The sequence below is a fragment of the Pipistrellus kuhlii genome, unplaced genomic scaffold (genome assembly GCF_014108245.1).
Source record: "Pipistrellus kuhlii isolate mPipKuh1 unplaced genomic scaffold, mPipKuh1.p scaffold_m20_p_20, whole genome shotgun sequence".
Taxonomy (NCBI): domain Eukaryota; kingdom Metazoa; phylum Chordata; class Mammalia; order Chiroptera; family Vespertilionidae; genus Pipistrellus; species Pipistrellus kuhlii.
The window spans coordinates 15,779,803-15,802,671 of NW_023425516.1; the positions used below are offsets into that span (position 1 = coordinate 15,779,803).

Consider the following 22,869-nt stretch of genomic DNA (forward strand, 5'->3'; position numbering starts at 1 on the left):
AATCTGTGTTTATATCCGATCTTAATTGAATAAGTCATACATATTTGTGTCTGGTTTCTTCACTCCATATTATATTTGGGAGAGTCATCCTTGTTGTGTTGGAGTAGTTGTAGATTATTATTTTTCATTCCTGTATATTATTCCATTGTGGAAGTATCGATATACCATAGTCTATCCACACTCTCTTGTTGTTAGACAGTTGGAGGGTTTCCAGATTGGGGCTATTACAAAGAGGCTGCTGTGAAGATTTGTCCTGATGTCCAGGTCTTGGTGCAGAAGGGCCTCCTGCATATATAACCAATGAGTGGAAGCACATATGTTCCCTTTCAGTGGATGCTGCCAAGCAATCTTCTAAATCTCTAACATGTTCTTGAACTTCATCACGTTTTAGACACATCTTCCTCCAGAAAATCTTTCCTGCTCACTTCCCCTCCCACCTGTTTAGTTTCAAGAATAGAGGGAAAGGCATCCAAGCTGGTAAGTCCAGCCTGGACAGGGCTCAGAGGCGGAAAGAGAAAAGCCATGGGCCTGTCAAACAAGCTGACTGCTCTGCGGGGCTCAGCACTAAGACCGTACCACAGGTGGATCTCCTGTTTTGTTTGGGACTCAGGTGGGGAGACCGGCCCTTCGGCCCCTCAAAACCCCCCTTTGTCCTCAGGATAAGGTGAGCTTCACGCTGTGCTCGGGCCCGCGGCTCGAGGCTGCCCTGGCCTCCAAGGATCGGGAGATCCTGCGGCTGCTAAAGGATGTGCAGCATCTCCAGAACTCTCTGCAGGAGCTGGAGGAAGCCTCCGCCAACCAGATTGCCGACCTGGAACGGCAGCTCACAGCCAAGTCCGAGGCCATCGAGGTAGGTCTTTGGGGAACGGGTGGGCCGATGGGAGATGGGTGGGACAGAAGGACAGCCCAGCCGCATCGTCTCTGTTTGCTCCTCTAGAAGCTGGAAGAGAAGCTCCAGGCACAGTCTGACTATGAAGAAATTAAAACAGAGCTGAGGTACTGTGCAGTGGGGCTCAACAGACCCCAGCCCGCTTCCCTGGCTGGGGCCACCCGAGCAGATGGCCAGGGCCCTTGTCAGAATCCATCACCTTTCTCCCTCCTGCCACACTCCACTTTGTGATGCCCTTGTCTCCTCTCCACTGGTACTTTGGATGTCCTTTACCATTAAGAGCTGCCTGTCGGAGAACGTGCAGGCAGCCGAGTTGTTGGAGACGGGGATGATTCATTGATCAGATAAGCTCGAGTGGGCCAGTGTGGAGTCGGTTAGCACTGCACCCCCCTGGTAACATGGGAACCAGTTCACAAGCCCCCTACTTAAAGCCTTGTTACCGTGAGTCCAGCCTTGTGCGGGTCTGTGGGGTGAGGGCAGTGGTTCTCAGACACGAAGAGGAAGCCCGTGGAAGTGCCTCTCCCAAGACTCTCCCCAACCAGGGAGGCATGGCTGCTTCACACTCTCCACTTTCTCTGGCAGCATCCTGAAAGCCATGAAGCTGGCCTCCAGCACCTGCAGCCTCCCCCAGGTGAGTGTCCCTGCCCCTCTTGCCAAGGGACAGGCTGCCCTGAGAGCCTTCCACCAACCACACCCTTCCAGCCTGGCCTCTTCTCTCCTCAGAGCCTGGCCAAGCCCGAGGACTCGCTGCTCATGGCCAAGGAGGCCTTCTTCCCTGCACAGAAGTTCCTGCTGGAAAAGACAGGTCTCTTGGCCAGCCCTGGTAAGGGAGGGATGTTCTCCGGTTGGGGCTGTGATGGGTCCCTGGCCTCCTCCATGCCCACTGCCTTCCGCTGAGGCAGGAGAGTGATGGAGAAAAGGGGTGCACAGTGATTGACACCTACTGTGTGCCTGGCACAGAGCTGGGCACCATCCATGTCGTAGCCAGTTGGCAGCTATCCCATAGGGTGTCCACACACATTCACACACACACACACTCAAGGACAAACAGCTCGCTCAGACCTAAGGTCACCAAAGGCTCCACGCAGACCCAAGCCTTCATGAGCTATAGGGTGAGGTCACCGGACACGGAGGGCATCCACATCGCAGACATTGCTCTCTCCCAAATCACCTGCTCAGCCCCTTGCCCCTTCTCCCTACACAGCGACTCCGGGACCTTTTAGCTGTGCGGCGCCAGCCAAAACTCTGTGACTCCATTTCCTAACCTAAAAAATGGGAGCAGTGATGAGGCCTACTTCATGAATGAGGCGGGTACAGGTCGGGCGGGTGCCAGGGAAGTGGGTACTCCTGCGGGATGGGATTAATCCAAACTCCCCACCCCAGGGGGCAGTGCTGGGCCTATGGCAGTTGCTCAGTTAATGTTCTTCATGGCAGGCAGGAGGGGTCTCCAGAGCAGGCAATCGGACCAGGCCTTGAAGAATGGGGATTTAAGAATAGGGAGGGGCTGCTGGCAGAAACAGCAGCGTCAGCACTGGAAGCCTATAGCACTTCTCTCCTTCCCTCTTCTTTCCCCTCCCCGCTTCTCCTGCTTCCTCTCCCCCCTGCCTATGGATTTCTGTCTGTGTGTGTTTCTCTCTGTCTTTGTCTCCTTCTTTCTCCCTCTCCATCTGTCTTTCACTCTGTCTCTCTGCCTGTCTCCCTCTGTGTCTGTCTCTCATATGCATGATTTCTCTTCATGTAATTTCTCTCTGCCTCTCTTTTTTCTCTCTCTTGTGTCTCTTCCTCTGTGTATGTCTCTCATTATTTCTCTCCCTGTCTTACTCTCTGTCTGTCTCTCTCTAGAGGAGGACCCTTCGGAGGACGATTCCATCAAGGACTCTCTGGGTCTGGAGCAGCCCTACCCGTCTCCTTCACAGCTCCCGCCACCACCGCCACCAGGGCCGGAAGACCCCCTGTCCCCAGGCCCCGGGCAGCCCCTGCTGGGCCCTAACCTGGGCCCTGATGGCCCTCGAACTTTCTCACTGTCTCCTTTCCCCAGCCTGGCTGCAGGGGAGAGACTGGCAGGGGACTCACTGCTGTCTAAGCACATGATGCCCCCGGCTGCCTTCAAGGGAGAGGCGGGCAGCCTGCTGGTGTTTCCCCCGGCCTTCTACAGCGCCAAGCCCCCCACGGCCCCTGCCACCCCCACCCCGGGCCCTGAGCCTCCTGGGGGCCTGGAGCCGGCTGATGGTGGCGGGGCCAGCACGCCTGGGGCAGGTGCCGGAGCAGAGGAGGAGCAGCTGGACACGGCGGAGATTGCGTTCCAAGTGAAGGAGCAGCTGCTCAAGCACAACATCGGGCAGCGGGTGTTCGGCCACTACGTGCTGGGACTGTCCCAGGGCTCGGTCAGTGAGATACTGGCCCGGCCCAAGCCCTGGCGCAAGCTCACCGTGAAGGGCAAGGAGCCTTTCATTAAGATGAAGCAGTTCCTGTCGGACGAGCAGAACGTGCTGGCTCTGAGGACCATCCAGGTGCGGCAGCGAGGTGAGTGCTGGCCCCGCGGGGCCTGAGAACGCGGGCTCTGGATTCAGAGCCAGGCTTAGCCGCCTCCAGCTGTGTGACCTGTAGCAAGTGACTTTGCCTTTCTGTGCCTTACTTCCTCCTCTGTAAAATAAGGAAATGCATCCTCTCTCCTTCCTTCCTGAGGCCTGTGGCTGCCCCTCTCTCCCCATCTGGCCCTCATGGGACAGTTCCATAATGGTGGGAAAAGGCTGGGTCTCAGGGCTGTTCTGGCAGCTACCCCCAAGCACCTTGAAGCCTCACTTTACCCATCCATTAAATGGCCTGGGTGACCATAACTTTGCCAGACTTAATTTTTAGGCTAATCCATCTGAAGGGCCCAAACTCTGACCTCACAAACACCTGAGTTTGAGTCTCAGCTCTGCCCTTCACCCATGGGGTGGCCTCAGGCAGCTCACTTGCTTCCTGTGCCTCAGCTTCCCCATCCATCAGCCTCCAAGGGGTTAAATGAGTATAAAGCACATAGTAGCTGCTTGACAACTGTTAGCTGTGGTGGTGGCTGATCGTTGTTTTGCTGCTATTATTTCAAGCCACAGTCGCTTGCTTGTATGTCCACAGTGTGTCACATAGACTAGCTCAGCAGTGGTCCTGCTGCACACACTCATGGTCTGGCCTGTGCTCTCCTGGCCCTTGCCCTGGCCCTGGGAGGAGGGGTCCAGCCATTCACCTTGCCCAGCTCCAGGGCCTGACCCCTAACATGCAGGTCCCCATGACAAATGCCTCCTTGCCTCTCCCAGGCAGTATCACCCCAAGAATCCGCACACCAGAGACAGGTTCTGACGACGCTATCAAGAGCATCCTGGAGCAGGCCAAGAAGGAGATCGAGTCACAGAAGGGGGGTGAGTGTGGCAGGCAAAGGCCTGAGGCCTCTGAGATCTGCTCTGAGCAGCAGGCAGGATCTTGGCCCCCTCATCCCCTGCCGTCCATCCAGAGGGGATTCCAAACAGGTCAGAACCTCTTTGCCTCTTTCAGTCTGCAGCCAGGCAAAGTCTAGGCCTGGAACGAGCCAGATCCATGCTATCCAATATGGAGCCACTAGGCACACACATCTATATTCATTCAAATTAAAATTAAAAAGCCAAGACCGGTTTGGCTCAATGGATAGAGCGTCGGCTTGGGGACTGAAGGGTCCTGGGTTCAATTCCGGTCAAGGGCATGTACCTTGGTCGCAGGCATATCCCCAGTGGGGGGTGGGTGCAAGAGGCAGCCGATCGATGACTCTTTCTCATCGATGTTTCTAACTCTCTCTCTCTTTCCCATCCTCTCTATACAAAATCAATAAAATATTTTTTTTAATTAAAATTAAATAAAATTACAACTTCTTGAGTCACCCTGGCCCCATTGCATAGATGACTAGTGGCGGCCATATGGGACAGCACAACTCGGAATGTCTCCCTCATCACACAGTTCTGAGCAGTCAGACACACCGAGGCCTAAGCCTCATACCAACTGTCGGTCTCACCCTTGCACCTAAACCTTCTATACTCCGTGGAGACACTTGTCTGGCTTCCTCCTGCTTCTGTGGCCACACCATCCACACCTTCCCATGGGACACCAGATTCGTCTCCTAGTGCTTCTGTTAACCATACTCAGTGGCCAAAAACAATACAAATTCATTATCTCATGTGTGGGGCAGTTGGGGCAGAAGGCAAAAATTAGCCTCCCTGAGCTAGTCAGTGAGTTGGCAGGGCTGTGTTCCTTCCAAAGGCTCCAAGGAAGAATCAGTTTCCTTGCCATTCAAGCTTCTTGAGGCCGCCCACTCCTTTGCCTCATGGCCCCATCCTCCATTGTCAAGTCCAGCATCATTGGCATCCTTGGGACCATGTAGGGCCCACCTGGATAACTCAGGATAATCTCCCCCTATCGTGATCCCTAACTTTCATCACATCTGTAAAGTCCCCTTTACATATTCACCAGTCCCAGGAAGGGGCCATGGATATGCTGGAGGGCCACCTCTCAAGAGTCTCAGAGCTACAAGCCAACTACTGGACACGTCCATCTTTTTTCGGCCACTGAGTGTGGCTAACAGAAGCACTAGGAGACGAATCTGGTGCCCCATGGGAAGGTGTGGATGGCGTGGCCACAGGATCCCCACTGGCATCTCCAACTCAGCATGTCTGAAACGGAACTCATTGTCTTCCCCTTCCCCTCACTCCCTCTTCATAGTCACCCACTCAGGGCTGGGAACCTGTCACAGTGGTAGAAACCCAGGGGGAGGTGAGGGACTATCCTCACCTACCAGTCAGCTACCCCATCCACGGAGTAGCTCACCCTCTTAAGTGTTTTCTCCAAGCTTGTCCATCCCCCACCCCAGTTGCCCCCAGCCTAGTGAGCCACCATCATCACTTTCTGGGACCGCTGTCGTCTCTTCACTGGTCTTGCCAATGACATTCTAGGTCCCACTCCACCCAGATACCAGAGGGATCTTTCTAGAGCACATGTGGTCATGACGTTACTACTCAAAATCCTTCCATGGTTCCCCATTGCCCTCAGGATAAAATCCCAACTCCTCAACAAGGCCTGAAGTCATCAGACTCCTCCCAATCCCTGCACACCTCTCACATGAATTGCTTATAATCATGCTCATTCTCATCCCCCTAATTCTCATCCCAGACACCTCTCACCTGGCCAACTCCTCATACTTTCGACTTCACTCAGAAGTCAGCTCCTCCAGGAGGCCTCCCACCACTGCCAAATGGATTAGATACTGCTCCCCCTTTGATCCCCCAAATTATATATGTGCTTGGTGCAATGGAGCCAGATTGGTCTTGCTACAAATTCTGACCCTGCTGTTTATTAGCTGTGTGACCCTGGGCAGGTTTACTTAGCCTCTCTGTGCCTGCATTTTCTCATTTTTAAAATGAGGGTAGTGTTAATACTCCTTAAGGTTATGTGAGGATCAAATTAGATCAATCCTGGCAAACACTCAACCTGGGACCTGGCATGTAGAAGGTGCCTCTGAAAGGTTAGCCATTGTTACCATTAATACTGTCATTATATCTCTATTATTGTATTTGCTTATGTTACAAATGACTCAGCTGATGTGGCTGTCCCTCTCACTGGTTTGGGGCTTCTTGCAGCTAGGGACCCAGTTGCATCCCTACAGTCCTAAGACAGTTGCTTACTTAGAACAGGTTTGAGCACTCCCACTTTTGCAGTGTCTTCTGCCCCCTGGTGGTGACTCAGAGTAAGTAACCTGATTTCCAAGCTTCAGCTTGCTGCTGGGAGCCATGAGTTTCCCAAGTGTCCTCCCCTTGGCCTGGTTTACCCTACTAGGAACCTGCAATGCCCACCCAGATTGGGCACAGAGATTTATATACAAGCTTTTCTTTTATCTTTGTCACAACAATGACAAAGGAGAAACAACCTAAGTTTCCAGCAGTTGGGGAACGAGGAAGTCTCTATGGCTCTACCTTGTATGAATGGAAAGCATACAATGTGTGGCTTTTTGTGTCTGGCAGCTTTTACTCAGCATGTTTTTGAGGTTCATCCATGTTGTAGCAAGTATCTCTAATTTATTCCTTTTTATGGCTGAATAATATTCCATTGTTATTACCTTTTAATCAGAAAAGCAACATAAATTATTTTTAATGGGACTGTGGGATCCACTGGGGTGGAGACTAGAGAACAAGAGAACAGAGAAAGGGATGTGTTGATCTGGTTTGGCCCAGGGTGGGGAGACCCAGAGTGGGAAAAGCCACTCAGAGGCCTGAGAGAAGCACTGTTCTATTGTTCCTTTTTATTTACTTCTTACTAAAAAGATTTTTTATCAAATAATATATTATTTATTTTGATTTTTTTGGAGCTTTATAGAAAGCGATTATACTGTGTATCACCTTCTGGGACTTGCTGTTTTCTTCAAAATTATGTTAAGATTTATGTGTGGTTTTGCATGAAACTTCCTTTTTCATTGCTGTATAGTATTCTGTTGTGTGGTCATGCCACTATTATCCATTCTCTCCTCCCCGGGCAGTTGGGTTCATGCCATTATTTTTGCAGTTAGAACAAATGAAGCAGCCTCTTTTTTGTGCTATATTATTTTCCTTGTCTTTGAACATTTGTGTAGATGGTTCATAGCATATGTAAGAGACAAGTCCTTTTTTATATCACATTATCCACATGAATACTTTCTTCATATATGCTAAAATCTGACTGTCTACCTGATTTTTAATGGCAGCCCAATAGTCTGCCAAACAGTTGGACCATAATTTACTTAATCAGTCCCCAATTGGTGGACACAAATTACCTCCAACATTTTGCAGCATAAATACCAATTCTGTGACCATCTTTGCCCTTTGTGCCATGTCCTAATGACTGGCCTCTGGCCACCCTGTCATCCACCCCATAGGTGAGCCCAAGAACTTGACAGCCCCATTGAACATCACCAATGGCACAGCCTCTGCCAGTACCTCAGAAGATGCCATCAAGAACATTCTGGAACAGGCACGCCGGGAGATGCAAGCACAGCAGCAGGCCCTACTGGAGATGGAGGCAGGACCCCGGGGTCGCTCAGTACCTTCTTCACCCCCAGAGCGGCCCTCACTGGCAGCTGTGAGCCAGAATGGGGCTCCGACCTACGTCAAGCAAGAGGACAGCAGTGGTAGCAGTGGCGTTGGGGGGACCAGCAGCAGTGCCACACAGACTTCCCTCACTGTCCTGTCTCCGGCCGCCTTCGTGCAGAGCATTATCCGGAAGGTCAAGTCAGAGATCGGTGATGCTGGCTACTTTGATCAGCACTGGGCCTCGGACCGTGGCCTGCTTAGCCACCCCTACACCTCCGTCTCACCTTCACTCTCCTCCTCCTCCAGCTACTCTGGCCAACCCAATGGGCGGGCCTGGCCCCGTGGGGATGAGGCTCCCACAATCCCTGAAGATGAAGTGGCTGGGGGTGAGGAGGAGCCCCCAAAGTTGGGTGAGCTCAAAGCCGAGGGGGGCGTCTCTGAGTCAGGCTGCAGCGGGCGGCTGGCCTACTACCCAACATACGTGCCCCGCACACTGAAGCCCACCGTGCCACCCCTGACCCCGGAGCAGTATGAGCTCTACATGTACCGTGAGGTGGACACACTGGAGCTGACGCGTCAGGTCAAGGAGAAGCTAGCCAAGAATGGAATCTGCCAGAGGATCTTTGGGGAGAAGGTGAAGACAGGGCAGGGGAGCAGGTAGGGCAGGAGGCTCAGGGCCATGGGACCCAGGGAAAGAGAATGACCCGACGATCCAGCCCCAAGTGCCCATGGTCTGGAAAGAAGCAAGATTCAAACCCAGGTTCTTGTGACCCCTCAAAAGCTAATCCTATATAGTAAAAGCCTAATATGCAAAAAGACCGAACAGCAGAAAGTCTGGTCACTATGATGCGCACTGACCACCAGGGGGCAGACACTCAATACAGGAGCTGCCTCTTGGTGGTCAGTGCGCTCCCACTGGGAGCACTGCTCAGCCAGAATCCAGGCTCACAGCTGGCGAGCACAGTGGCAGTGGTGGGAACCTCTCTCACCTCTGCACAGCACTAAGGTTGTCCAACTGCAAGAGCGCACAGGCTGGGCTAAGGGACTACCCCCCCCACCACCACCCGAGTGCACAAATTTCGTGCACCAGGCCTCCTGTTCTATACCTAGCTGTCCCTGGGTTCTATGGGAAAGGTTGGTATTCAGTTCTGTGGTTGTTAAGGTAGTAAAACACTTCCACCCGGCTAGGAATAACCACTTAGCCCCCCTCCTCCAGGACCCTCCATCCCTCCACTGGTCCAGCCACTGAAGGGGCCTCCTGATGGTTGGTGCCCCCGCAGTGCCAGTGATAAAGTGGTTTTTTAACATCACCTCTACCCATAGCAGAGGAGCAGGCAAACAAGCCGAGGAGGGAGAAGTGAGAAACCTAAGTGGGAGCACAGGAAGGCCTCCTGGAGGAGGGGGCACTTGAGGGGTCTTAACAGCTAGGTAGGATTTTTACATGTAGGGAAATCGGGAAGGGCACTGAAGGTGAGGGTACTACACAGAAGCACACCTGGGAAATGAAGAACACATGAGGACAGCTCTGGGCTCTCAGGCAACAGAGTGACCAGTGATCCCTAAGTGTCTCAGGGGAGGGGGAGGTGGTGGGCTATGTCCCAGGGGCCTGCTGACCCCCCCTTCCTGCGCCACCATCCCCAGGTGCTGGGTCTGTCCCAGGGCAGTGTGAGCGACATGCTGTCCCGGCCAAAGCCATGGAGCAAGCTGACACAGAAGGGGCGGGAGCCCTTCATCCGCATGCAGCTGTGGCTCTCGGACCAGCTTGGGCAGGCCATTGGCCAGCAGCCCAGCGCCTCACAGGGTGAGTGCCCATGGGGCTCTTTTGAGGGGTGCTACCAGCCCCCAGAACTACGGAGACTCCTCACTCTTACATTCTGCGATGGCACGTGCATCTGCTTTACTGCCTCTCTCTGGCCCCACTGCCCTGGCCACCATTATGGTTATTCCATAGACTGTCTCCGTTCGGCTGTCTGATGCTTCCTTGTGATCAGATTCAAGCTGCACACTTTCAGCAGGAATATCACAGAAGCAATGCTGTGTCCTCATTTCACATCATATCAGGAGGCGCCCATTGTTGATTTGACCCAGGATGGGTGGTGTTTCCTTTGATCACTTGGTTGAAGTAGTATCTGCCAGGTATCTCTTTGTAACTAGTAAGTATTTTGTGGGGAGATACCTTGCGACTCTGTAAATTTTCATCTGCTAGTTTTCCCATCCAGTACGGTCCCTGCCTGAGATATTACTATGGTGGTTGCAAAATGGATCATTGCCAACTCTTGGCTCTAACAAGCAAAACTGTTGTCTAAATTGTGTGTGGCTATGCAGTAACCACCTTCTCCGTCTCTGGCCCACAGCCAGTCCCACCGAGCCCAGATCCTCACCGTCTCCACCCCTTAGCCCCACGGAGCCTGAGAAGAGCTCCCAGGAGCCCTTGAGCCTGGTGTTGGAGAGCAGCAAGGAGAACCAGCAGCCAGAGGGGCGATCCAGCTCCTCACTGAGTGGGAAGATGTGCTCAGGCAGCCAGGCCACAGGGGGCATCCAGGAGATTGTGGCCATGTCCCCTGAGCTGGACACCTACTCCATCACCAAGAGGGTCAAGGAGGTTCTCACAGACAACAACCTAGGTAAGGGGTGGTGGAACTGGGGGATGCTGCCTCCCACCCCGGTTAGCTCCTACTCTTCTTGAGAAAAGTCCCCACAGTGAGATCGCAGGGCACTGGGGTCCGGCCAACAGTTGCCCGGCAGTCCTAGAGCACCCAAGACTCTAGGAGGCATCTAACTCTGACCCGGGTTCCTAGAGAACTTATTAAGATAAGTTGAAAAATAAATAAATGACAACCCCCCAAGCCTCCCAATCAGAATCCAGTTTTTATATATCTTTGATACTTTTCTGAACACATACAAGAATATATGTACACTAGTTTCTTTTCTTTTTTTGTCTATATAGATGTAATTACACAACATACACATACTGCCCTACAGCTTACTTTTTAAAGAATGTTTTTAATCCTCACCTGAGGATATTTTTTCCCCATTGATTTTTTTTTTAGAGAGAATTGAAGAGCAGAGGGGACAAACTTCGTGAGAGAGATGTATTGAGTGGTTGCTTCCTTCTCGCATTCCACCTGGGGCCAGGGATTGAACCTGCAACAATGGTCTTGGCCAGGAATCAAACCCAAGACCCCTTGGTCCACAGGCTGACACTCTAACCACTGAGAAAACCAACTTGCTTTTTAAAAAATAAATTTTATTGATTTTTTTTTACAGAGAAGAAGGGAGAGGAAGAGAGAGAAACATTGATAGGAGGGAAACATCCATCAGTTGCCTCCTGCACACTCCCGCCTACTGGGGATGTGCCCACAACCAAGGTACCGGAATTGAACCTGGGACCTTTCAGTCCACAGGCCGACACTCTATCCACTGAGCCAAACCGGTGAGGGCCAGGTTGCTTTTTAAAAATTCACATCGTGAACATCCTTCCATGTAGAAGAATTAGGCTGCCTGCATTTTTTTGCACTGTTGTAAAGTGTTTTAGGCCATGGATGGCCTACATTTTTTACCCAACCGATGGGCATTTTTGTTGTTTCTAATTTCTTCTTGCCTCTGAAACTATGTCCAGATGCATCTTTGTGCCCTTGGGCAAGTACGGCGGGAGGGTAGATCCAGTGGTAGTGTTCATCAGAGGGTTTGCACATTGAAGTTTTGCTAGAATCTGTCAGATTATTCTAACAAGGTGATATTAATTATACCTATGAAGTGTGCAGACAACTTCAGGGATCTCCTAGGAGTAAAGAAAATCTAAAGTATGAAAGCAGTTTTGTTGGTAGCTGTCTGGTCCGTGCCGTGCCTCCCCTCCCCCCAACCCCATCTTCTATTTTGCTGAAAGGTCCCCTCTAGATCCACACTGGGTGTGGGTTCTCCCTCTGCCTCTCCCATTTCTTGTTTCCTGAGAGCACCTCTGCCAGGCCTGGGGTGACAGTTGCCCCTGTCCCCATCCCCAGGGCAGCGGCTATTCGGGGAGAGCATCCTGGGCCTGACGCAGGGCTCTGTGTCCGACCTGCTATCCCGGCCCAAACCCTGGCACAAGCTCAGCCTGAAGGGGCGGGAGCCCTTTGTGCGCATGCAGCTGTGGCTCAATGACCCCCACAACGTGGACAAGCTGAGGGACATGAAGAAGCTGGAGAAGAAAGGTGAGCACTGGGTGCTCTGGGTCTGGCCTCGGGTTTTCCCACTGGAACCCTCTCTGTGCCTCATTCCACTTCTTCTGAAATTAATTCAGGTAGCATCTACCGCAGGGCATTGCTGTGAGGATTTAATGAGACCCTTCTGGCATCCTCCATTCTCAAGTGGGCTTCCTCCCCGGCCCCCACATTTTGATGATTTGAGATTGAGATGCATTTACTGCGTTCCCAGCCCCTGCTGCCCCTGGAGGATGGGAGGGGCGGTATTGATGAGCCTCGGGTCAGGCCCCTCTCAGCTCTCCCTCCCTTCCTTCCCACCCCAGCTTACCTGAAGCGCAGGTACGGCCTCATCAGCACCGGTTCAGACAGTGAGTCTCCAGCCACCCACTCCGAGTGCCCCAGCCCCTGCCTACAGCCCCAGGACCTGAGCCTCCTGCAAATCAAGAAGCCCCGAGTGGTGCTGGCACCCGAGGAGAAGGAGGCGCTGAGGAAGGCCTACCAGCTGGAGCCCTACCCCTCCCAGCAGACCATCGAGCTCCTCTCCTTTCAGCTCAACCTCAAGACCAACACCGTCATCAATTGGTTCCACAACTACAGGTGGGATGACTAGGGAGAACAGGCTTGGGGAATGGGCAGGATCTCTCAGGACCCCCTTCCCCATCCCAGGGCCTGGGGGGATCCCAGCATGGATGGCCTCTGCGAGATGGGGAGATGGTATTGCATGGGTGTTTAGATTTGTAGATAAACCTGGATGTAAATCCTAGCTTCACCATTTCTAGCTGTGAGACCCTGGGCAAGTCACTTCACCTCCCTGAGCCTCAGTCTTCTAACTTGTAAAATGGGGACCATGATGGGATCTACTTCACAGAGTTGTCCTGAGGATTCAATGGGCTAACATATTTACATAAAATACCTGGCACATAGGATGTAGTGGATGTTGATGTTACTATTATCACTATCTTCATCACAACTTCCCCAGCTTACTCAGTGTCTGCCAAGGAATAGTGCTGGGGGCACAGGTCTGAGGAACCTAACTTCCCACTGAGCCTCACGTTGGATCCCTGACTAAGGGTCTTGGCCTCTCCCACTCCCGAGACCAGAGGGAAGCTTCTGGCATCCTCTGGGTCTCCAGTCTCCTCCCAATCACAAGCCCCAGTGTTGGACTCACTGACCTGCAGTGGGCTGGGCTTCCTGCGAGTCTGTCGGGGTGTTGACCAGATCTGACAGGTTCAAGGAGAGTGCAGAGGGGCATCATGAAGCTGGCTGAGAGCCCTGTGGAGAAGGCTTAATGGGATTTAAGGGGCCATGTCTGAGGTGCCCCTGCCAGGCTTCCTGAGAGGGAAATGTCTCTGGTGTCCATATGGTGCCAGAGAGGAGAGTCCATCTGCGTATTCTCGGGGCAGAAAGAAGGTCTCTTGATCCCCAAGGGAGGAGAGGAAGGAGGAGGCTGGAAGGGGGAAACACTTGAAATGTCTCTCCACGGCCCAGGCATGGGCATCACACACTGAATTCAAGGCCCACCTTGGCTGTGTGTTCTTGAGTCTCATCCCTGTTTTACAGATAAGGAACCTAATGCCAACAATGCTGAATCAGGGATCATATGAGCCGTTTGAAGTGTAAACATTGTGAAATATTGCTTATTGTCTGTCTCAGACCCACACCTTGCCAGACATCAAATGAAATAGGTTCTTAAAGCTGCACATGCTCCTTCTCTCTGGAAGGATATCCTTGCCCCTTTTGTTCCCCACAGGAACTGAGCACTCCATTATTATCCAGAATGTTCATTCGACAAATACTTGCCAAATGTGTACAGTAAGCCAGGGTCTGGAGAAACGTGTTCAAAGCCAACATTCCTCCCCATAGGGAGCTTAAAGTCATGAATGAGATCATTTCTACAACCTAACAAGTGCTGTGAAACAGGAAGGAATAGGGGCTGAGAGGAAAGGCCTTCTGCCTCCTGATGAAGACTTTGCCGAAGAGGACTGGGTTTGAAAGGATGAATAGGAGTTTGCCCCAAAAAGCAAAGAGAATTGCACTTCCCAAAACAACCACTCTCAAAAAGTTGTAGGTATAGAAGAATACATTATTTCATTTGATAAATGTTTACCAAGCACCTACTCTGTACCACGCACTAAAGAGAACAAGACAAAGTTCTCACCTTTAGCATCTCCTGCAGACCACCAGAACTAATATTAATGGATCATTGCAAACTGCAATGAGCTCTGAGAAAGGCAAACAACAGGATGTTTTGAGGAAAAATTCCCAGGATGGCCCCAGTTATACATTTGGGAGTTGGGGCTTGCAAAGACTAGTTTATAGTATAGTGTGAATGATTCTTAGCTTCATATTTATATTTGATCTGCAGTTTAAAAGTGCTCATGATGGAGCTGCAGGCTTTGAGCCATCCTAAACCTCCCTCAAATCCTACTTCACTGGAAACTACTATAGCTGCTCCTGGTTCCTTCGGCTTTTCCTGTTAGCAGGGCTGAGAGATGGCAGAGTCACTGTAAAGTGGACAAGGCCACCTTTGTGCAGGGATGGGGGAGTGAACAGGAAGTGAACCAGATGATCCCTCACAGTCCCTCTTAAGCCCAGAATCCGGGAATGGGGCACCGCCCACCTGGGCAGGGAGCCAAGGAGCAGGAGAGAGTAGAAAGACTTTTAGGTTCAAAGCCCAGCTGTTTTACTTTCTGACTGGTCATGGCTAGCCGTGTGCCTCTCTGAGCCCTGTCTCGTTTATTGATGGGAATGATAATGTCCCCTCACAAGGTTATTATGAAAAATAAATGAGATAATCTGCAAAAAAAAGTAGCTGGCCTGGTGCCCGGTACATATAAGCAGCCATTATTATATTTATAATAATTACAACTTATATTACATATCAATAATGTACTTTATTATTAATACAAATGGGCAGAAGGCTGCAGCATTGATGAAGCTGAGGAAGTTCTATTGTTTGATTACCTTAGATGAGTCATTTGACCTCCCTGGACCTCATTTGCTATTAGGAAAATAATTAATGGGCTTAGACCCGTGCCTTGCCCTTCCAATGCTCTGAAACATGATACATAAGACTGTTTTTCTCACTAAACAGGGAGGCTATTGAAGAGAAAATGGGTTCTTGACTAGAATTCTGGGTACCCAGACTCCAGAGCCAGCTCTGCCTCTGTATTCCATGGTGATCTGGACAAGTCAGTCTTTGTGCCTCAGTTTCCCCTTCTGGGCTGACGTCAAAGAGTCCCTTCAGGAATGAGGCAGGGAGTTGTTGCCACAAACTAGATCTGGGTCTGACTTTGAGAAATGCTGTAGAACGGCACTGTCCAATAAAAATATAATGCAAGCCACATATGTCATTTAAAATGTTCAAGTAGCCACATTTACAAATAATAAAAGAAACAAAATTAATTATAGTAGTATATTTTACTTAGTCCAATATATATCAATATAACCATTTTAACATTTTAACCAATATAAAAACTTTATTAATGAGCTCTTTTACTTTTCATTTTTTTGTATTAAGCTTACAAAATCTTACCAGTTCTCACTAGCTACATTTCAAGTGCTCAAGAGCCTCAGTGGCTGCTATTCTGGATAGTGCAGGTCTAGATCACAGTCTTTGGAATCCAACAGTCCTGAGGTTAAGAATTGGCCCTGCCACTTACTGGGCAGGTCACTCAGCTCTGGGCCTTGTTTTGTCCTCTGTGAAGTAGGGTAATAACAGCACCCACCTTGCACGGTTGTGGAGAGGACTTACTAAGATGCTGCATGTGAAGGGTCTTAGTGCCTGCTGAGCCCCAGGGAAGTGGGTGGAGTCAAAATGCCCTTCCCGTGGAGTGAGTTCAGGGTTAGCCGGTTCCCCCTCCATCTCCTCGCTCACCGTCATCTCTGCCCCAGGTCCCGGATGCGCCGGGAGATGTTGGTGGAGGGGACCCAAGATGAACCAGATCTCGACCCCAGTGGGGGTACTGGCATCCTACCACCAGGCCACTCCCACTCAGACCCCACCCCACAGAGCCCCGACTCTGAGGCTGAGGACCAGAAGCCTACGGTGAAGGAACTTGAGCTCCAGGAGGGCCCTGAGGAGAGCACAACTCCCCTGACTGCCCAGAACCCGGCCCCAGTGACGATCAAGCAAGAACAGACTGAGGACAATGCTGAGGAAGAGGCGGGCAGCCAGCTCCAGGACTCGGGAGAACAGGACAAAGGCCATGGCTCTCCCAAAGAGATGCATCCAGACCCGTTGGGTAATGACGGACTCCCAAAAGTGGCCCCAGGACCTCTTCCTCCAAGCGGGCCGGCCCCGGACTGCCCCTTGCTGCAGGCCCCCCAGGAGCGCAGGGCTGGAGAGCAGCTCCACCTGGACCCTCTCAGTTTTAAGTCAGCCTCAGAGTCCTCACGCTGTAGCCTGGAGGCGTCCCTGAACTCGCCCTCAGCTGCTTCCTCACCAGGCCTCATGATGTCCGTGTCACCTGTTCCCTCCTCCTCCGCTCCCATCTCCCCATCCCCACCCGGCGCCCCCCCTGCCAAAGTGCCGAGTGCCAGCCCCACTGCTGACACGGCTGGAGCCTTGCACCCCAATGCCAAGGTGAACCCCAACTTGCAGCGGCGGCACGAGAAGATGGCCAACCTGAACAGCATCATCTACCGGCTGGAGAGGGCTGCCAACCGGGAGGAGGCTCTGGAGTGGGAGTTCTGAAGGCGAGGGCGAGGGGCCATCCTCACTCCCACTCTCTCTCCCGGACAGGGCAGGGCACAGGAGGGAGGACTCAGTCACCAAAACGTGGACAGCACTGTTAGCCACCTAGGTTCTCTGTTGTAATCCCAGTTCTGTAAGTTGTGAGTGAGCAGGTGGGCAGATGCCACTGCCGCCTCCTCTTGGCACTCCCGCCCCAGGGAGCACCCTCTTCTTCACTCCGGCCTCTGCAGGAGGCAAAAGCAAAGTGGCGCCACCTTTTCACCTGGAAGCTCCAAACTCTTTTAGAAAAATAAATATTTATAGACCTCTTTTAGATATTTTAATAAAGGATCCTTTGGAATTTATTCCCAGCCGATGCTGTTTTGATATTATAGAGAGTTATAAAATCAGGATGCTGTCACAACTGTTGCGAAGTATACACTGAAGTTGTGTCACTTTTGCCACTAGATGAGATTAAAAGAAGACAATTGTTCAAAGCCATCACAAAACACTATTAAGACTGACCAAAATTTAGATAACCTTTGAACCGCGGTTTTCCCCCCACGTCTGTCTATGAGACACAGCGCACTGCTCCTGCCCTCCCAGAAACCGTGCTGGAAAGAGAAAGTCCAAAAGACTCTAAATGAAAACCTCGATGCTGTTGAGGACGTGTTTCATTCTGGTAGTCCGTTTTGCAACCTTGCTAGCACACAGTGCCGTGCCGTTGTCAATGTTGTCGAGATGTGGGCTGTGGCCGGCTGTCCTATCTCCGATGTAACGTGGTACACAGTGAACTGCCTGCACTCCTAGTAGTCAGAAACCTCTCGGCCGCAGAGGTCGAACGACCAGCTCGTCCGTCGTAGACAGAATGTGTTTCCGGATCCTATGGAGGCAGGCGATTGAAGGGTGGCGCTTGAGCCAGGGTGACCCCATTCCTCAACCTGAGTCACGGCCGCAGTCAGGAAGTCTCCCCCGCTCTTTTCCAGAGTAAGACAGTGGCTGCCATCTTCCCCTTTTTGTGTTTTAAGGAAACAACAGCATTGGTCACCCCACAAGCACCCAGCTCAGCTCTCAGCACCAAAAAGTAGATTCCTCACACCAGAGACCCCAGTTCCCTTTCTCGCCATCTCTCAGTGGACCCCAGTGATACTTCTGGGAGGCGTCTGCAACTCGAGTCGATGCAGAACAAGCGAGAAGGCTGAGTTTGCTGCAGCATGACCACCGTAGCCCAGTCTCCACATCCACCCTCCTGCCTTCCTCCACACCACCTTTTGGGGAGCAAAGACTCAACCCTCCAATTCAGAAGCCATTCCTCCAGCATCTTGATGGTTTCTAGAGGGAGAGTCCCAAATCTGGATGGAACAGCCACAATATTAGTTGTTGAATCTCTCTCCTGATTTTATTTCTTACCCTTTTTCAACTCTGTGGAAAGGCTGAGTTGGGTACCTCCCTACCTGAATCCAGAATGCTGAAGAAAAGGGGAGCCATAATCGGTGCCAATCCATTGCCAGGGAGAGAGATGGCTGACGGGGTTTTCAAGGATGCTGAAAGCATTTTGAAACCAGGCCAGTGAAACCTGATGACCAGAAGGGGACGATTGAGGGCCGTTCCAGAAATCTCAACTCTCATGCACCCAGCCCAGGCTGCAGTCTCCACGCCAGTCAATGAAGAACAGCGCAAACCCTTCAGGAAAGTCTTTCCCGCACACCCAGGCTATGCATTGAAGAGTTTTCCACTGTATACATTTTTATCCAGATGAAGGTATTTTTATATTTTGACAATAGAAAAACAGTGACCAATTTTCAGAGTCATCAAATCTGGAACAAATAAAACAGCTCCTTTTAGTTACCACTGCCCTGTCACAATTAAGACGCCATGGGGGAACACACCACTTTTTACTGCTGAAACCCACACACCATTGAAATTCAGGCTCATACGCAGACTACGATCCTTAGAAAATGAAATCTGGCTTTTGTGTGACGGGATTTGATTAAGCACTTAGTATAGTCTTTTGAACATGGAAATCCTGTTGTACTTAAAGCTAGAGGACCTGTGAACAGCTTTGTCCTATCACGGTGAAAACAAAACAAAAAAAAAACACAAAACCGTTTCTATGAGAAATTGATGAACTTTGTTTAAAGTATTAAAAAATGGAACACGTTCTGTAAATGCGTCGCTCAATACAGAATTGTATAATGAGGTGTGGGTGTCCTGCTTGCTTTGTTCTGGAGTTGGGGGTGCAAATTGGGGGGTCAGATCTGGCCTGCCTCGGCATTTTACAAAATGGTGTTTTTAAAAACTGTTTTTAATTAGTTTAAAATATGGGGGAATGTTATATAAAATATTGAGATTACCAGCTTCCATGGAAAACTATTAAGATCAGGTCAACCTTCCAATATGACAACAGCCAGCTGAGTGGCTACTCGCTTTCAATAGGACATATGTCCATGATTTACCTCAGTCCTCACCTCTGCTACCTGTCTGGGTTGTGTGGGTATCTTGTTGGACAGTTGTGCTATGGGCTCATGCAGAGGAAGATGGAAGAATTGAATTTTTTCCATCCAGCAAGATGGAAGCCTACGGCTAAGGAGCCAAGATCATGCCCTGCCCCCAAATCAGTGGCCACCGGCCATGCCCCTAAAACCAACCATTTTCTAGGCATGTGAGTGGCAGGTGCCCCCGGCCTCCTGAGGCCAGCATCGCCCCTTTCCCGCTGTATAATTAGGATCTCAGTTTCCCCAGCTGTAAAATGGGAGTGCTGCAACAGCCAGCTCAGGAAGTCATGAGGAATAATCATGAATGTAAGACACACATAACTGCGTGTGGAATGTCAGGGCTCCGTGTCACCAGGAGTGGGGATTGGGTTCTTTCAACCCATGAGGATGAGTCTCTGTGCATCAAGCTGCAGAAGGTTTGTTTTTTCCAAACCAATAATGTCAGGAGAGTCCCCAAAGTAGCACTGAACATTACTCACCCGTGAGCCAAGACCTCATGGCATCCCAAGACAGATCTTTCCTCTTTGTCTGGAAACCTTCCAATTGGCCCACTTTTTCCACACATCCTTGCAGAGGGAATTAGATGATTAATTACCTCCCCTTTGGTTAGGATGACTAATTGTTCCAAACCCAGCAGGACAGTCCCCTGGGAGGCCTGAGTATCCCATCAAGCTGGGGAGGGTATCTACAGTTAGAGGCAAAGCCCCATTGGCCCTGGAAGTTCCAAGCTAGCCATTAAGGATGACAGTACAGGCGGGCCCAGCCCCAGTCAGAGCTGGAGGGGAGAAGTATGACCGTCAAGAGTTCAGGGCGTAAAGTCAGACCACCTGGTTTCAACCCCAGCTCCGTCTTGGAGCTGTGTGACCTTGGCAAAGGCCAGAACTGCTCTGTGCCTGTTTTCCCAGCTGGGAAGTGGGGAAATGATAGAGGCACCTTTCTATCGTGGTTGAAACAATTCAAATGAAGTAAAGCCAGCGGGCCCCTTGGGCCCTTGGTTCATAGCTCTGGAGAAGGTCAGAAGTTAGAAATGCCCAGGATGTGGCCCTAGGGTGTAGGTGGGGCAGGGGGGAGGTGTATATCTGACACATATGCCAACTAAGAACCTATGGAAGTAGGTGCTCCTAGGCCCGTGGTCGGCAAACTGCGGCTCGCGAGCCACATGCGGGTCTTTGGCCCCTTGAGTGTGGCTCTTCCACAAAATACCACGGCCTGGGCGAGTCTATTTTGAAGAAGTGGCATTAGAAGAAGTTTAAATTTAAAAAATTTGGCTCTCAAAAGAAATTTCAATCGTTGTCCTGTTGATATTTGGCTCTGTTGACTAATGAGTTTGCTGACCACTGTCCTAGGCCGTCGGCTTTGGTGTTAACGTGTCTGCAGCTGCGGCCCATCTGATGTGGAAAATATAGCAGAAACACCGAAATGTGGAATTCTGACCTAGGGACCATGGGAGAGCAGGGACTGGAGAGACCGGAGAGGAATGAGAATATAGGAAAGGCCTTGCAGGCGGAGGCAGGTTTACACCGGGACAGGGAAGAGCAGAGAGCTGATTTAGGGACAATTTGGCAATTATCTATCAGGTGATAGGTATTTCAGGAGCACCTACCTTGTGCTCAGAAACACTGGGGACCATGAGAAAATGAGTAGTGGGATCCAGGAAGACTTCCTGGAGGAGGGGACATCTCTCCTGACATCTGAGAGACAGTAGGAGTTAGAGGAGAAGAGAAAGGAGGGCACAAGGAATAGCAGACAACGTGCGGGACGGACACAGAGCATGGGGAAAGAGTGTAAAGGAGGATGCAATTTGAGATGGGGGAAAGGGAAGGAGGACCAGGGCCAGATCCCTGGGGGCATGATGGGAAGTATGCCTTTTTCCTGAGGGCACTGAGGAGCCGTGAAGATTTGAGGCAGGAAGTTGCTGTGGTCAGACTTGCACTTTTAAGAGGGGAAGAGGTTTCATGTGCCTAGGGAGACAGTGGGGCAGAGAGGAGTGGCAGGGCCCATTCCCCACTCAGGCCTTGACCTCCAGGCTTCTGTGGTCCTGGCTGCTTATTTGTCAATGTAAGAAACAACCAAATTTGTAGAGAATTTTTCTTACAATTTTTATTGATTTCCGAAAGAAAGAGAAAGGGGGGCAGAGAGAGAGAGAGAGAGAGAGGGATTTGTGTTCCACCCTCCCATGCTCTCACCGGCTACTTTCTGTGTGTGCCTGGACCAGAGACTGAACCTGCAACTTTGGCTCATTGGGATGACACTCCAACCCACTGAGCCACCCGCCAGGGCAGCCTGTAGAGAGTGCTTATGAATTGGAGCCACACTGATGACATATGCCAGGGAACAAGATTTCCAATGCTTCGGAGAATAAAAGTTTTGCAGCTTTTCTGCATTTGAAATGAAGGAAGAAATGTGCAGGGAGGTGGGAGAAAGGAAGGGAATGGATTACAGGATACTTTAGATTCTAGGCTCTCTTGAGAGTTAATATGTCAGCTATTTCAAAGACGTGTTAACCTAGGTGTACAGAAACAATGGACAGGGCTTGCTTGAAGCAAAGATAAGCTTTTACTAAAGGAGTTACATGCCATGCCTGGGGCATGACTACCCACCATGACCTGCCAGTTAGGAATTTGTGATCAGATCACCCAGTGAGGTTACTTTCCTTAGAAGCCTCCACACATCCCTGCCTTCCTTTCCCTCCTAGTTAAGCAACTTGCATTGTGTCAGCAGCTCTGCTCCCATCCCTCCTAGTGAATGAAAAAGCAGAACTCTCACTGGCTCAACCACTGGGGCAGCTAGCTAGAGGTCGTTCGAAAGGCTCCCTATCCAAGGAACAGGATGTGTGGCTCCAGAAGCTGGGCTGCCTGTGCAGGCACCCAGGAGGCCAGAGCCCCACCCCCCCACCCCACCCCCGCCTAAACCCAAGAGCAGTGGGTGCCAAGGGTCTTTGGCCAAGGTGACTCCTCACCCTGGTGGGTCTCCCCATCTGCCATAATGAGTGGGATTAAACCATTGTTCTCTTTAATGCTTTGTGCGATCTCCTTCAGCCTCCAAGGGTGTAGTTGTTAAAAGCACTGGCTTTGTACTCAACCCGCCCTGGGTTTGACGCCACGATCTTGTAATCTGCAGTCCTTCAATGAGACTCAGTTTCCTTATCTGTAAAATGGATCTGATCATAATAGTTATCTCCCTGTACTTGGCATCTATTGCTGCATAACAAATAACTGCCAAAACTCAGTGCCCTAAAACAGCGACTTTTAAGATCTCGCTGGGTCAGGAAATTGCGAGTGGCTTCACTGGATCTTTCTGTCATCTAGGGCTGAGGCCAGGCCTAGGGCTGGAGGATGTGCCTCCAAGATGGAACCCTCTCTGGCTGGCTGCAAGCGGGCCCCTCTACAGGACTGCTTGTGGCAGCTCAGAGGGAGCCAGGCGGAGGCTGCAGCGTGCTCTGTGACCTAGAGTCGGAAGCCCACTGCGGCCTCCACAGAACCCTCGTGGCCACACAGGCCTGCCGGGCAGGGTGGGAGGGGACTAAATTAGTACATGAACACCAGGAGTCAGGGATCATCCAAGGGCA

The 22,869-nt window shown here is 51.1% G+C and overlaps 1 protein-coding gene across 4 annotated transcripts in view; it reads left to right on the plus strand.

The window, feature by feature from the left end:
• Nucleotides 1–19,007, plus strand: part of CUX2 (cut like homeobox 2) — a 192,516-nt gene extending 173,509 nt beyond the window's left edge. For 3 of the 4 annotated variants that reach the window (XM_036449271.2, XM_036449273.2, XM_045585598.1), the window contains 12 exons: nt 659–850; nt 938–996; nt 1,472–1,520; nt 1,592–1,712; nt 2,732–3,412; nt 4,186–4,287; nt 7,797–8,584; nt 9,592–9,751; nt 10,305–10,574; nt 11,952–12,140; nt 12,455–12,728; nt 16,026–19,007. In XM_036449271.2, the coding sequence (XP_036305164.1) occupies nt 659–850; nt 938–996; nt 1,472–1,520; nt 1,592–1,712; nt 2,732–3,412; nt 4,186–4,287; nt 7,797–8,584; nt 9,592–9,751; nt 10,305–10,574; nt 11,952–12,140; nt 12,455–12,728; nt 16,026–16,827 (3,687 nt within the window). In that variant the 3' untranslated portion in view covers nt 16,828–19,007. The remainder of the gene's footprint in view (nt 1–658; nt 851–937; nt 997–1,471; nt 1,521–1,591; nt 1,713–2,731; nt 3,413–4,185; nt 4,288–7,796; nt 8,585–9,591; nt 9,752–10,304; nt 10,575–11,951; nt 12,141–12,454; nt 12,729–16,025) is intronic. The other variant, XM_036449272.2, reaches the window with a different exon arrangement.
• Nucleotides 19,008–22,869: the final 3,862 nt, after the last annotated feature.